The sequence below is a fragment of the Malania oleifera genome, chromosome 10 (genome assembly GCF_029873635.1).
Source record: "Malania oleifera isolate guangnan ecotype guangnan chromosome 10, ASM2987363v1, whole genome shotgun sequence".
NCBI lineage: Eukaryota > Viridiplantae > Streptophyta > Magnoliopsida > Santalales > Ximeniaceae > Malania > Malania oleifera.
The window spans coordinates 11190656-11204950 of record NC_080426.1 but is presented as its reverse complement, the minus strand read 5'-3'; the positions used below and the strand labels follow the sequence as shown (position 1 = coordinate 11204950).

The following is a 14295-nucleotide window of genomic DNA, read 5'->3' as shown; positions in this document are numbered from 1 at the left end:
ATTCCTATAGCTTTATTTCTGTGTGCAAGGATTTTACAAGCTATAATTTTTCAAACAACTCTTGTGCTTATTTTATTGAGGAAAATATTTTTGAATTTGTTTGATTATAGTTTGCAGCATCTTTGAAACCCTAATCTAGTATTGAGATTTGATATATCTAGTTTCAAATAAATAACTTGATCAAAACACACTTGAGCATATTAGCGATCATATCTTGTTGAGTGTGGCTTGCACAAAAATACACATTACAGAGCTTACATTTCCTATATTGTTGATGTATGGTTGATTAATTATATTGCACGTATTTGGGTACATATCTGTTTTACATGAAAGCATAATCACTGTACCATTTGATTGTAAAATCAGAGTGTTTCTAGGTGTGGTCTGAAGGGGCGGTAATCCAGTTCGGTAAGGATTGTTGTAGGTTGAGGTCAGCCCTGTGTTAATTGACCTGATTGTAAAAGTTGAGGTTAATCCTATACTAATTGACTTGGTTTGTTTAGGTGTCGCTCCACCCCGTTAAGTGAGTCATTAGTGTAATCCTCAGGCCTATGAGCTAGAGGCGTCATAGGCACAGTTGGCCAAACCCCGATAACATATCTTGTGTACAATGTTTATATTTCTGCAATTTACATTTTTGCACATGTATGTTATAGTTAGTGAATGTTGCACATGATTTTAATTAATGCACATTATATTTATTTGCGCATTTGGAACTATATAGGCAGACCCTAGGTCGCGAATATACTGCTATTTAGGTCAAACCTAGGAAAAAGTTTTAAATTCCAATTCACCTTCCCCTCTTGGGAATACACTAAAGCTAACAAATGTTTCCAATGAACCGATTGCAGAACAATCACATAGAAATTCATTAAGGAGATCTCAAAGAGAAAGGAGATCAGCTATTTCAAATGATTATTTGGTATATTTGCAAGAATCTGATTATGATTTAGGGACAAGTAAAGATTCGGTTTCATTTTCACTAGCCATTGAAAGTAATGATTCTGAAAAGTGGATCAATGCTATAAATGATGAGTTAAAATCAATGGAACAAAATGAAGTTTGAGACGTCGTTGATTTGTCCGAAGGTTTTAAGACAGTCGGGTGTAAGTGGGTCTTTAAAACCAAATGCGACTGCGGTGGCAGTATTGAACAACATAAAGCTAGACTTGTTGCAAAAGGTTTCACTCAAAAGGGAGGTGTTGATTACAAAGAGACGTTCTCTCCTATATCTAAGGACTCTCTTAGGATCATAATGGCTCAGTGGCTCATTTCAATTTGGAGTTACACCAAATGGATGTGAAAATTTCTTTTCTGAATAAGAATTTAGATGAAGAGGTTTATATGGATCTACTCGAAGGTTTCTTGATTAAAGGAAATGAGCATATGGTATGAAAATTAAAGAAGTCAATTTATGGACTTAAACAAACTTCCAGACAATGGTATCTTAAGTTTAATGATACCATCATGTCCTTTGGATTTAAGGAAAATACCATTGATCGCTGTATATATCTAAAGGTCAGTGGGAGCAAGTTTATTTTCTTGATTCTGTATGTTGACAATATGCCAGTAATGATCTTGGTTTACTGAATGAAACCAAGAGACTTATTTCTATGAACATTGAAATGAAAGATAAGTGAGTCAATTTACGTGATAAAAATTGAAATATTTCATGATAGATCACGTGGATTATTTGGGGTGTCTCAAAAGGAATATATCGATAAAGTTCTTGAAAGATTTCATATGGCTGAATGTGCGATCACTCTTGCTCCTATTTGTAAAGGGGACAAATTTAGTGAAAATGATTGTCAACAGAATGCATTAGAAAAGAAAAAAAAATAGAAAATATTCCTTATGCATCTGTTGTTGAAAGCTTGATGTATGCTCAAACTTGTACAAAACCGGATATTGGTTTTACAGTTGGAATGCTTGGGAGATACCAAAGTAGTCCTGGAATGGAGCATTGGAAAGCTGCAAAGATGGTTTTAAGATACTTGAAGGGAACAAGACACTATATGCTCACATATCGATTGTCCACAGAATGCATTAAAAAAGAAAAGAATAGAAAATATTCCTTATGCATCTGTTGTTGGAAGCTTGATGTATGCTCAAACTTGTACAAGACCGGACATTAGTCTTACAGTTGGAATGCTCAGAAGATACCAAAGTAATCTCAAAATGGAGCATTGGAAAGCTACAAAGAATGTTTTAAGATACCTGAAGGGAACAAGACACTATATGCTCACGTATCGAAGGTCTGATCAGTTGGAGGTGATTGACTACTCCGACTCAGATTTTGTTGGTTGTGTTGATAGTCGGAAGTCAACTTTTGGTTACTTGTTTCTATTAGCTGGAGGAGCAATATCATGAAAAAACACCAAACAGACTATCATAGCAGCATCTACTATGCAAGTTGAATTTGTGGCATGCTTTAAGGCCACAATTCATGCTTTATGGTTGCGGAATTTTATCTTAGAACTTGGAATTGTCGACAATATTGCCAGACTGCTGAGAATGTATTGTAATAATTCCACACGAATCTTCTTCTCCAAAAATGACATATTCTAATGACGCAAAGCACATGGAGCTCAAATATTTGGCCGTTAAGGAAAAAGTTCGGAAACAAATAGTGTTTATAGAACAAATTAAGATTAAACTCATGATTTCAGATCCTTTGACTAAAATGTTAGCACCAAAGACATTTAATGAACATGTTGATCATATGAGTCTTTGTTGCAATCCCTGAGGTATGTTTGTGAGTCTTTAAGTTTTTGTTCTATAACATCTAAAGAGAAATCACTAATTGTGTTTTTGACATTTTTTTTTTTTTTTTTCCGCTTACCATCAATTACGTAATTATGAAGATTGATTATTGATGACAAGAATCGTCTTAGACAAAAACATTATGGGGACATTATAGTTACTTCCTATTATGGATTCTACTTTTATAAGAAGTGGGATAATAATTTTATATTGAACGTAGGAAATTGTACTCTCTACCTATCTCTTATTTTCATTGGTTTTTTCCTTATGTTTTGACGAAGCAAAGAAAGGGCATTAAGCAAAAGAAATAATTTTTCAAGCCTTCATCAAGAGTTTCAGTATGGCTTATTCTGGCATGTTTATGAAAATTTTCCGCATAAAGATGATTATGTGATTTTCATGATAGTTGAAAATCCTATTTCAGCACATTAAATTTGATATTTCTTACAAAAATTTATGGACTTCGCAGAACAGTTTCAATTAACATCAACGTTTTCAAACATTAAACAATCATTAACTGGTCGATGCGCACCCGTGGTGCACCTTATTCATAACCAGGAACCCAGTGTAGATGATGATGAGAAATGGGAACTCTTGAAATGATCACTTCGAAACTAAAAAGTTATTGACCATATTAGGAGGAAAGCCTCTAATATATTAAAGATAAAAAAATGATCTCCCTAAAACTTCAAAAATGCCAAGAGAGATTTTAAAAAATCTCAAGAACCTTCTCCAGAATTATCAAAAACATACAAAACTCCCATTATATTTTATAAAAAAACAATTTTTTTTTTAGCATTTTTGAAATCTCAAGATTTGTATCATTTTTTATTTTAAAACCTGAAGAGATCTGTCTTTTTGATCAAATCTTAAGAAAAGCGTCTCCCCCCCCCCCCCCCCCCAAAAAAAATTTACATACATTCATTTTGTACATATTAAGATGACAATTTTACCTTTTAACTTCTAAAATCATATTACTATTTTTTAAATCGCTATCTTCCTGTAAAAACAAAGGGGTGTTGAACACATTAAGAAAAATACATTAAAGTGCAGTGCCAGTGTTATTATTTACTCCCATTCCATTGGAATCTTCTCAGGAACAAATTTTTTTTAAGGGGCAAGGGCAACTAATCATAAGCAGAAATCTTTAATAAACTATCACCAAAAATGAAACACAGCATTTGGGCATTTTTTGGGGCGACAAACCATCTCAAAGCAATACTCGGAAAAAATAAAATAGAAATCACGTCCACAGAAACAATATTAATACTGTGAACAAAAATCACTAAACCTCTTCAATAACACACGGTTCATTCATCCCAGTCAGTGGAGTACGCACCTAAACCTTAATAGCATACTTCCTCATGGGGAAGTACATCTCCCTCTTCTTTTCCCTCTCCGTCTTCAATGATGCCTGTTTCACACCAAAGAACCAACAATTTATGAACAGCACATAAATAAAATAACACTGAAGAATACAACATATTTCATCACCACATGAACCAAAAAAACCTAGACAAGAAGACCCTCCTTAGAAGTTCAAGGATTATGCTCTCGAATGACTCCGTAAACACCATCATAAAATACAAAACAAACCTTTGAAAATATTAAAGGTAATGTTGGGAGTCCGGCTTTCGGAGTTTCAGGTAGGACCACCACTCAGGGAAAAAATGAATTAACGGACTGAACAGACCAAATTCAGTTAAATTGATCCAGTTAATTTATTTTTGATTCAGTCAGTCTTGTATAAATTTCGTAAATTTTGGGTTATTATATTTTAATTCAGTATAAACCAAAATGCATTCGGTTAACCGAATTAATGCAAGCATAAAATTCCCCTCCTTTGCTCAGTACCAGCCAGGAATCCATTGAATGGGTTCCACGCATTCACTACAAATGGCAGCATAAATCCATGTGTTAATCCTACAAACACACACCGACGATCTCAGCAAGGAAAGTCCCACCAACCAGAAAGGGGGCACCCTCCTTGCATTGCAATTGTTGCCAGCCACTGCTGACATGCCTCAGCAACAATTCTTTGGGAACTAGCTAATTAAATAGTTGCAGGAGGAATTCTAATTATAGTTTAGTTCAATTAAAAATCCATTTCACGATTTAACTGAATTTTAGTTTGGTCAAGTTAACCATCCGGTAGATCCCGCAATTCGATATGGTTCAATTTGACGTGACAAATTACACAACTGAATTTTTTATTTATTTGGTTAATTGACCATATTACCCACAAACTGAATGCACAATCCTAATTTCAGGGCTTTGTTTTGGACTTGGCTGAACATAGAAAAAACTCAAAAAAAATTTGTTCTATGATCAATCCAAATCCAAAGTCCAAATCCTATACTCCCAAATGCAGACTTAGTCATGACCATAATGTTTGGTATTCAAGAATTGAATGTATGAATAGAAACTGATCGATCTATCAGCCTGCAGCGCTTTGTGAACGAAAAGATTTTGTAAGAAAATTGGGAAGGAAGCATTTTCCAGTTGAAAGAGTTTTAAAAAGAATGAACAAAAAATTGCTTCTAAAAGGTCTCCAAAAGAAAAGATTATCAAAAGCACTCAACAAGGATCTTGGATCTCCAAGTGATTAGGCCCACTGGACAATGATGAAATGTTTTAAATAAACAAATCCAGTCCCTACCACTATGCATTAGCAGATTATGTGCTTTGTGAAGCTTAACCTATGAGCAAACAATACGGAAGAATTGATTACATGTATAAACGAGACACCTTACAAGGAATCCTCTTTAACAACTACAACTATAAAACTACCCTAAGACTTGGGAAGAATCCTTCTATTAAATAACACTTTCCATTTAATAACAATGATTCCTAAAGAACTACCTACATGATAAAAACTATCAAAATATTGTATTTAATCAACTGCCTTACCATACGTATCTGGCAACAAAAACATTGCAAGGTACTAAGGTGTATCAATCCAACCATTGAGAAACTTTTAAATCATGCTGAAGCATTAATTCATTGTAAACAATATACAACCAGCAAACAATATCACCTCGCCTGTCAACTAATAACATACATACTCCACAGAGTATCCCAGGATTTTAAAAAATGTTTGATATAAAACACAGGAAAAAGGGGGGGCTTTCACAAGGACTGAAAATGAACAGAGCCACACTAAATTTTTCAGCAGTGTGGCTTGATTCAAAACGGTCAAGTTTGAATTCAATCATAAGCTCAACTTGAATTGGGGTTCAACACATTTTAAGCTAGAGAGAAGTTCAACCTAAGCTCAAATGGGCCTGTTAAGGATCAAATTCAAGACCTCAAATTCAAGCTTAAGTAGACTACCGAGCCACACTTGTTAAGCCTATCAAATGAGAAGTATACTTCAAAATCAAACAAAGAAATGAAAACTCGCAAGTCCTTTACTGTCTTATACGCCAAACAGAGATTCCCCGTCGATTTGAAGGAAATAAATCTTTACTCAATGTCCAATTATCTACGTGCTTCAGTTTATTCTTGACCAGGTAAGAAGCAATAATGTCATAAAAGGACGTATCCTTTACTATCCGATCACATTCATCTATGAACTAAGTCCCATACAAAGCTTACCAATCATTTGGAAGTGAACTTTTTTGCTTGGCAAAGCAGAAATTGAACCATTAAAGCATCTCTCCCGCTCAAACTCTAAAATTACTAAAATAATAGACGAACGAGTAAACAGGGGCGAATCAAAACCTGGTGCTTGGTAAGGCGTCTGCGGATGGCTCTGGTCTTCTTCGGACGCAGATCAAGCGGCAAGAACTTCTTGTTCTTGTAGGCCTCCCTCAGGGCAGCCTTCTGCTTCTGCGAAATCACCGTCAACACCTGCGCAATCGATAACCTCACCACCTTGCTGCACCAAACACAAACTCCAATAAACATACGAAAATTTAAAATTGAAGTTTCAAATCGTAGTCGTTCTAGACGGAGATAATACATCTTGGAGAGCTTGTTAGGAGCACCGCCGGTGACCTTGGCGACGCGGAGGAGAGCGAGCTCGGCCTTGAGGTCCTTGAGCTGGCTCAACAGATCGGCCTTGGACTTGCCTCTCAACTCATGAACCTTGATCCTCGCTGCATTCACATACATACCAAAACGAGCGAATAAGAAACACGGGAAATCTTCAACCGATAACTCAGAAATCAAATCGCTTACCCATGGCAGCGACGCTGAGCTTCTACGGCGGCGGCTCTGCCCGGTTCCGGAACCCTAAAAATAAGAGGTTTTGCTGTTGTGGCTGCAAAAGAGTTTATATATGGCATGGGCTGCGCGTTTTGGGCCGGGTCATTTCGGGTCTGGGGGCATGTACATAATCCCGCTCAAGTTTGGCCCGTTTTCTTGGAAGGGCTAGATTATGGGCCGGCCAGCGATAGGCCCACCTTCATTTTCTTTTTGCAAAATATATAATCTTATAGGCTGTGTTGGCTTGGTGACTAATACTTAAAGGACTGAACTAGGTTGAATATGAGTATTATCCAAATTAGAACATTTATTGAAAAAGCTTATTATTTGTTTTCGTAAATCTTGACTGGTGCCAACAATTAAATTGCGAGATGAATTTTATTAAAAATAATAATTAAGAGAATTATTGACATTTTTGTATCCAAGAAAAATGATAGAACTGAATTTTTATTTTTATTTTCATAAATGGATTGGGCTGAGTACACCCCAGGATAGATCTGGGCCTTGGTCCGCCGAATGGCGGCCTAGTCAATTGTGGAATGATGAGCCAAGATTGGCCCGTTGCCTTCGGCTTAGTCCTTCTCAATTTGGATGGGCCCGCTGCACGCTTCCATTTTGTTCCCCAAATTATCACTCGCAGGGCAAAGTTACATGCATCTCAATGAGCAACTAGAGCCTTTGGGCAGAGCTGATCTTTAAGCAATTACCCCCATTAATAATTGTAACCTATCTTCAACTTATATATATATATACACACACACATAAGACAAAGTTTTATAAGTTCTTTTTTTTTTTTTTTTTTTTGATAACTCGGAAACTCTAACCATCATCGTGTCATTTTGAACATTATGGTGCGGCACCAAACTCGACAGGACGAAAGTCACCCGCCCATTAACGCACTCTAGTAATTGAATGTTAGGGTCCAAAATATAAGTTTTAGGGCTCATACTCGAATATTATTTTTTTTCATGACATTTCAAAAACTTTAGAAAAAAAAATAAAAATGTAAATTGAATGCCTACATTTTTATAACTTACTTCATGAATGCCTACATTTTTTTCGTGACATCTCACAACTTTTGTGCTGAGAGCATATATATATATATATATATATACATATAACTTATAAGTTTTAACAACTTTACTATTAGCTAAGTATAAAAAATAAATAAATGAATTATTGATATATTTTCTTTTATTTAAATGACTTTATTTATACAAAAATGTAGCAAGAGAAGTACATAAAGAAAAAGTATATAAAAAAATTGCACGGGCACGGTCAAGAATGTAGAGCCCTTTCTCACATCGGCCGACTCCCACCACCACTCTTGTTGCTAGATCCAATATAGTAAAACCAAAAGAAGAAAAGGTTATTCTCATGAGTAAGCTTACTTAGAGACAAAAGATTTTGAGTAATGCCAGAAACAAGGAGAACATCAAATAATGATGATGATTTGGGAGCAACAATGGATGAGATGGAGCCATTTCAAAAGATGGGCAATGAGTTACCGTTACCAACAAACACCCATTGATTACCATTGTAAGGAAAAAAACTATCAAGGGACTTAACATCATTATTTATATGTGAAGTTGCTCCTATATCTGTGTACCATTCGAAATCAAAGGAATTATCAAGAGAGGTGGCACAGAAAGCTTCAATTAAGCCACCACCCTTAGCCTTTTTTAATAATTTGCCAAGTTTATAACATATTTTGGCAATGTGATTTTTTTTACCGCACCACTGGCAAGCAATAATAGACCATTTAGTGGGATTGGCTGAAATAATAGACCATTTAGTGGGATTGGCTAAACTTTGTGTAGAATTTTCCTACTTGCTGCGACAAGTAGAGTTGGCAGAAGAACGATGTTGTGCAATGAAAGCCGATTGCTGAGAGCAATCACCAAGAATGGACGGAAAGAAAGGCTCATGACTTAGAGCTTTGGGAACCAAATTGGCAAGAGAAAGCAGTGGCATCTGAGACAACAAAGAAGTTGAAAAAATTTTGAAATCTGATCCAAGGCCACGAAGAAACCAATGTAACTTATAAGTGTTATCAATCGATTTGCCAATAGTCCTAAGTTGATCACAAAGAGAGCAAAAAGAATGAGCATATTCAGCCACACTACGAGAATCATACTGCATTAACTAAAGTTCGTCTTTTGATTGAATTTCTCTTGTCTTGGAGCTGTGAGAAAATGGTGTTTCAAAAGTCAATCAAGCATCACGAGCAATTGAGGAATTAACAACCTCGACCATACATTCCTCTGTAAGGAAAGTGTAAATGAGGTTGATCAACATCTTGTCTTACGTATATCATTTCTTGTAAGTTAGATTAGGAACTTGATTGGAACCCTTTCAAACTAGGGTTATGGTGTAGGTGAAGACTCGTCTAAGAAGGCCATGAGATCTAGACTTTCAAGCAATGAAACAAATTGGCTACATTATAAGAAGTAATTGGTAGAAATGGGTTTGATGGTTATCATGTGAACAAAAAATTTATGGTATTAACTGAAACTGTCTCTAATAACATGAGAAGGTAACGTCACAAACAACAAAAACATAATAACAAATTTACAGCTGTATACGTTACAACAAAATAAACAAATTTACCATCCCCTACTTCAGCTCCCCCTCCTCCTACTCCTACTCCTCCTCCTCCTCCTCCTCCTCCTCGTCCGTCTCCCTCTCTCTCTCTCTCTCTCTCTCTCTCTCTCTCTCTCTCGTCTATCACTTTCTTCCTCTGCTTCTGATTCTCCTCTTCATGGTAATTACTCTCTCTCTCTCTCTCTCTCTCTCTGTTTGATTCTATTTCTCTCCTCATAGTCACTTTTTTTTTTTTGGGGGGGGGGGGGGGGTTTACAGGCAAGTCAATCGAAGAGGATCAAATACAAAGAGGTTAGCCTGGTTCCATCCACGATTCATAATCATTTACGCTTACAATTTCAATATTTTCAAATTTTTTTACGAGGTTTGTAATGGGTAACCGCGCAGGAATTTATATTGAACTCTCGAGGATCGGAGCTCTTCACCTGCAGTTGGCTGCCAGCCAATGGAGAAACCAAGGCCTTGGTCTTTCTCTGCCACGGTTACGCCTTGGAGTCCAGCACCATCATGTTCGGTAATTACTCAACACCTCTCCGCTTCATCAATTCAGTTTTCCCACCCCCCTTCTCTTTCTCGGGAAAGTGATCGAGAAAATGTCGGCAAACACAAACACACACGGAGATGTATACTTGATAATGGCTGATGATTGGAAGAATGGATGATTCGCAGGCACAGGATCTCGGCTCGCAAAGGCAGGATACGCGGCCTACGGCATCGACTACGAAGGCCACGGCAAATCAGCAGGCCTCAACGGATACATCCCTTGTTTCGATCACATCGTCGACGACTGCTCCGATCACTTCACCGAGATTTCCGGTAAGATTCCTTCCTTCCTTTTCCTTTCTGGGTCTTATTTAAAAAATTCTCTGTTTCATTCTTCGAAACAGAGGAGTGTCTGATTTGAAAAATTCTCTGTTTTCATTCTTCCAAACAGAGAAAAGTCGTATGAAACCCCTCTCAAGGTCACATCTTGCATTCTACGTTTTCCTTTTTTTTTTTTTGTAGGAAAAAATAAAACTTACGTCTTTCTTAATTAATAATCAAAATTCAAAAGTCGCATGAATTACACATCATTATTGACTGTTATAATAGTTAACTGATGGATTCCTCTTTGAATAATAATGATAAATAATATTACAGAGAGGAAAGAGAACAGAGGAAAGCAGAGGTTTCTGTTGGGGGAGTCCATGGGAGGAGCAGTTATTATTCTATTGGACAGAAAGAAGCCAGGCTATTGGGACGGTGCCGTTATGGTAGCTCCTATGTGTAAGGTGTGCGCTGTCTCTTGAATTTTGATTAATAAATGTGATTTTTATTAATATTATTATTAACTAATATTTAAAAATGAATGAACACAGATTGCAGATGAGATACATCCAAATCCACTAATTATAAACATTTTGATGAAACTTTCTAAGATATTTCCCACCTGGAAGCTCATGCCTATCAAAAACATCATCAATATTGCATTCAGAGAACCTGAAAAACGAGAAGCGGTAATTTCTCTCTCTTTAATTAATTATCATTCTTCTTCCCTTTTTTGCCCTCGTTTTGTTCAAAATTTTATTTATTTTTCAAAATATCTCATTCTTCCAACTAAAACCAAATGAGAAGTGAGCATTAAATTTGATTAGAAGTCGTCCTTATAAAATAAATATTAATTACATTTAATTGTACATTAAATTCTCATAAAAATGTTTCCTAATTAAGATTTTCTTGTTTTATTTTTATGTCATGATTGCTCTTTAAGAATGAGGCCCATTCAAAAAAAAAGTAATGCATGTGTATATGCTACCTACCTATGTCAAGTTTTTCTTTAAATTATTTAAAAATTTAAAATTTACTTACCCAATATTTGGAGAGTCATTTGATTTGAATAAAATATCATATAAAATTGTATTAAAATTTATGTAAATCCAAAAACTGAAATTCATACTTCTATACACTACCTTAGTTATTTAAAATATATAATATGATTTGATTATCTAATATAATTATTTTTTTAATATATATAAATTTTTATGACATCAAATAAATACAGATTCGAAATAATCCGTATTGTTATAAAGGAAGGATCCGATTGCATACTGCCAAACTTCTTTTGCGAGTTAGCTTCGATATTCAGCAACGACTTTCCGAGGTTTGATCCCTCTCTCTTCTTTTCTCTATCATTTTTTGTTTGTTTTTGTTACTCATATTTTTAATTATTTTTTATGCTCCTTATGATTTATAAAATTAAGGTGAGTTTAACCCTCTTTTTGTTGGCCCAAGTTCTCCTTTTTAAAAGTTAGGTCATGCATGTTTGATGAATGATTTTTCCAATTTTTAAAAGTTAACTTTTAACATTTTTAGTGAGCTTTTTAAAAATTACAAATTTGAAACTTTGTAAAAGCTAGAAATTAGTTTTTTTCAATAAATTATTTAATTTTATTGCTATCCTTAATTTTTTACAAATATTACAAAATTGTCAATGCAATAATTATATTTTTTAAAAATACATATTTATTTTAGTCATTTTAAATATAGAAAGACATTTTAAACAAAACTAAGAAAAAATATTTGATCCCCACTTAAAAAAAAAAGTTTTTAGAAAGAAAAAAATGATTTTGAGTGGTTGGTAAATAATTTATAAGGTATTTAAAAGTATTAAAAATGACTAAATTAAATATGTATTTTTAAGAAATATAATTAGTGTTTTAATAGTTTTGTAATATTTGAAAACAATTAAGGATACTAATGAAATTAAACCGCCTTATTTTTCAACTTTGTATTTTCAACAACTAACTTCGATATTCACCTTTGGACATCTTTCAACTTTGTATTTTCAACAACTCCTTCTTTTCACAACAAAGTTAAACATTCTTAAAATAATCTAAAAGGAAATTTATTTCCACTCGCTCATTTTTTAAAAGTCCTTTTAAAAGTCATAGAAAAACTAAACTAAATAAATCACCAATAACTATTAGGAAAGAAAGTTGACCATGAATAAAGAAATGTATAATTTTGACTTATATCTTAATATTAATTTCAGAAAAAGTTCAATTAATATTTCACTTTTTCCTAACACATAATTTTATTTCACTAGTAATTGAGAATAATAAATATGTGTGGGATGGATGGTGGGGAATGGATATATAGGTGTCGTTGCCATTTTTGGTGCTGCACGGAAGGCAGGACAAGGTGACGGACATATCGGCGAGCGAGGAGCTGTACGAGTCGGCGTTCAGCTGGGACAAGAACTTCAAGGTGTACCCCGGCATGTGGCACTCCCTCACCTACGGCGAGTCCCTCGACAACATCGACATCGTCTTCGCCGACATCCTCGAGTGGCTCGACGAACGCTCTCTCTCCCCCGCCTCCTCCCCCCTTGAGCAACAGCGCAAAAACCTCTACGACGACCACCACTCCTACATCAAGCAATGACCCGAGCACAGAATTTGATTCATCTTCATCTCTCGCTTCCCCTCCTGCTCCTCTTTCTTTTTAAAATTCTAAATCTAAATGGTTGGTTTGTGAAAATCGAACAAATAGAGAATCGAAGGTGGATCAATTGGTACTCCCTGTTCCCATTTGCAACGGCTATTTTCGAAGAATCATTTCTGTAAAAAAAGAAAAATTGTTGTTGTTTGGACTTTTTGAATTCTTTCAACCCTCTCGGTTTGTTTATGTAAGGCTTTGTGTGGAGTGTTTAAAATGGAAGAAAGTGAAAGAAAAAATTGTTAGCACCTGGATAATGTAATAATTGGAAAGAAAGAAAAAAAGATTTGCTTCCGCCCACTTTTCCTCGCATTTGGGAGTTAAATTTGAAGCGAAGTTTCTTTCCCTCTAATAATCTAATTTACCAAACAGAGATACATAAGAACTCTCGGAACTTAGAAAAAAGTTTTAAAAAGGAAACAAAAATACCAATGACTTTTTTAATTTATTTTTAAAATTATATATAAAAGATTTTGCAACAATAATTTTTGAGAAATCATCATCAGCATTCAATACCCCTTTGCAGAACCTATTCTGCAAAAACTAACTTAGAACCAAACAGAGTTGACTCACTTGAGAAATGAGCAGTTCGAAAGTTATCCAAGTATAAGAGTTCTGTCGTGTAATAGTTAGACCAAACGTCAAATCGTCTCTGTAATGACCCAAAGAATTAAGGTATTTAAATAATAGAGGGAGGAGAGAAAAGAAATTATAAATGAAATTCAGCTGCGTTCGTCGATGAAGTGGTTATTTGGGCTCGTCGACAGGGGCGCATTTCGTCGACGAGGAAATACCGAGAGGCTATTTCTCAACCCTGAATTTTTTCTATAAAGAACAAGCATCGTCGACGAACTTCCTTCGTGACCTCGTCGATGAGGTGACGTGTCCATTCGATGAAGGTTAGTGTATAAGTATGCTAAAATCGGATTTTTCAACAAAAATCCTGCGAGGAAATTCTCTCTCTCTCTCTCTCTCTCTCTCTCTCTCTCTCTCTCCTTTCGTCCCTTTCCCCCTTTTCTCTAAGATTTTGAGTTGATTCTTCGCCAGATCAACAATCCGAGGCCACCACGACACTCTTGAGAGAGTTCTCTTCAAGTCTACTGAAGTGGATCGTTGGTGGGGCTATATTGAATTTCATCCCAAATTCAGGATAAGACTTTTTATTCAGAATTTGGCTTACTTATAGTTGTAGAAAGTATAGTGGTCGGAGAAATACTGAAATTTTGTTTTGGGAGATGTTGT

The 14295-nt window shown here is 35.3% G+C and overlaps 2 protein-coding genes across 2 annotated transcripts; one reads left to right on the top strand and one right to left on the bottom strand.

Moving 5' to 3' along the window:
- Positions 1 to 3891: 3891 nt before the first annotated feature.
- Positions 3892 to 7071, bottom strand: LOC131167049 (large ribosomal subunit protein uL29). The gene is made up of 4 exons (XM_058125804.1): positions 6946 to 7071; positions 6728 to 6863; positions 6487 to 6643; positions 3892 to 4177 (listed from the first exon to the last, which is right to left on the bottom strand). Exons 1-4 carry the CDS (start codon positions 6947 to 6949, stop codon positions 4103 to 4105), a joined length of 372 nt encoding a protein of 123 aa, XP_057981787.1. The 5' UTR covers positions 6950 to 7071; the 3' UTR covers positions 3892 to 4102.
- On the top strand, positions 6948 to 13334 carry LOC131166504 (caffeoylshikimate esterase-like). The gene is made up of 8 exons (XM_058125102.1): positions 6948 to 7073; positions 9796 to 9867; positions 9964 to 10090; positions 10246 to 10392; positions 10717 to 10847; positions 10935 to 11072; positions 11618 to 11716; positions 12715 to 13334. Exons 1-8 carry the CDS (start codon positions 6948 to 6950, stop codon positions 12997 to 12999), a joined length of 1125 nt encoding a protein of 374 aa, XP_057981085.1. The 3' UTR covers positions 13000 to 13334.
- The last annotated feature ends 961 nt before the right edge of the window (positions 13335 to 14295 follow it).

Excerpts from the sequence above, each read along its gene's own strand:
- LOC131166504 (XM_058125102.1), top strand. The coding sequence starts at position 6,948 with ATGGCAGCGACGCTGAGCTTCTACGGCGGCGGCTCTGCCCGGTTCCGG. Across the intron at positions 9,868-9,963 it reads AGAGGATCAAATACAAAGAG|GAATTTATATTGAACTCTCG; the intron begins GTTAGCCTGGTT and ends GTAACCGCGCAG. Across the intron at positions 11,717-12,714 it reads TTCAGCAACGACTTTCCGAG|GTGTCGTTGCCATTTTTGGT; the intron begins GTTTGATCCCTC and ends ATGGATATATAG.
- LOC131167049 (XM_058125804.1), bottom strand. Across the intron at positions 6,644-6,727 it reads CCTAACAAGCTCTCCAAGAT|CAAGGTGGTGAGGTTATCGA; the intron begins GTATTATCTCCG and ends TGTTTGGTGCAG. Across the intron at positions 4,178-6,486 it reads GACGCCTTACCAAGCACCAG|GCATCATTGAAGACGGAGAG; the intron begins GTTTTGATTCGC and ends GGTGTGAAACAG.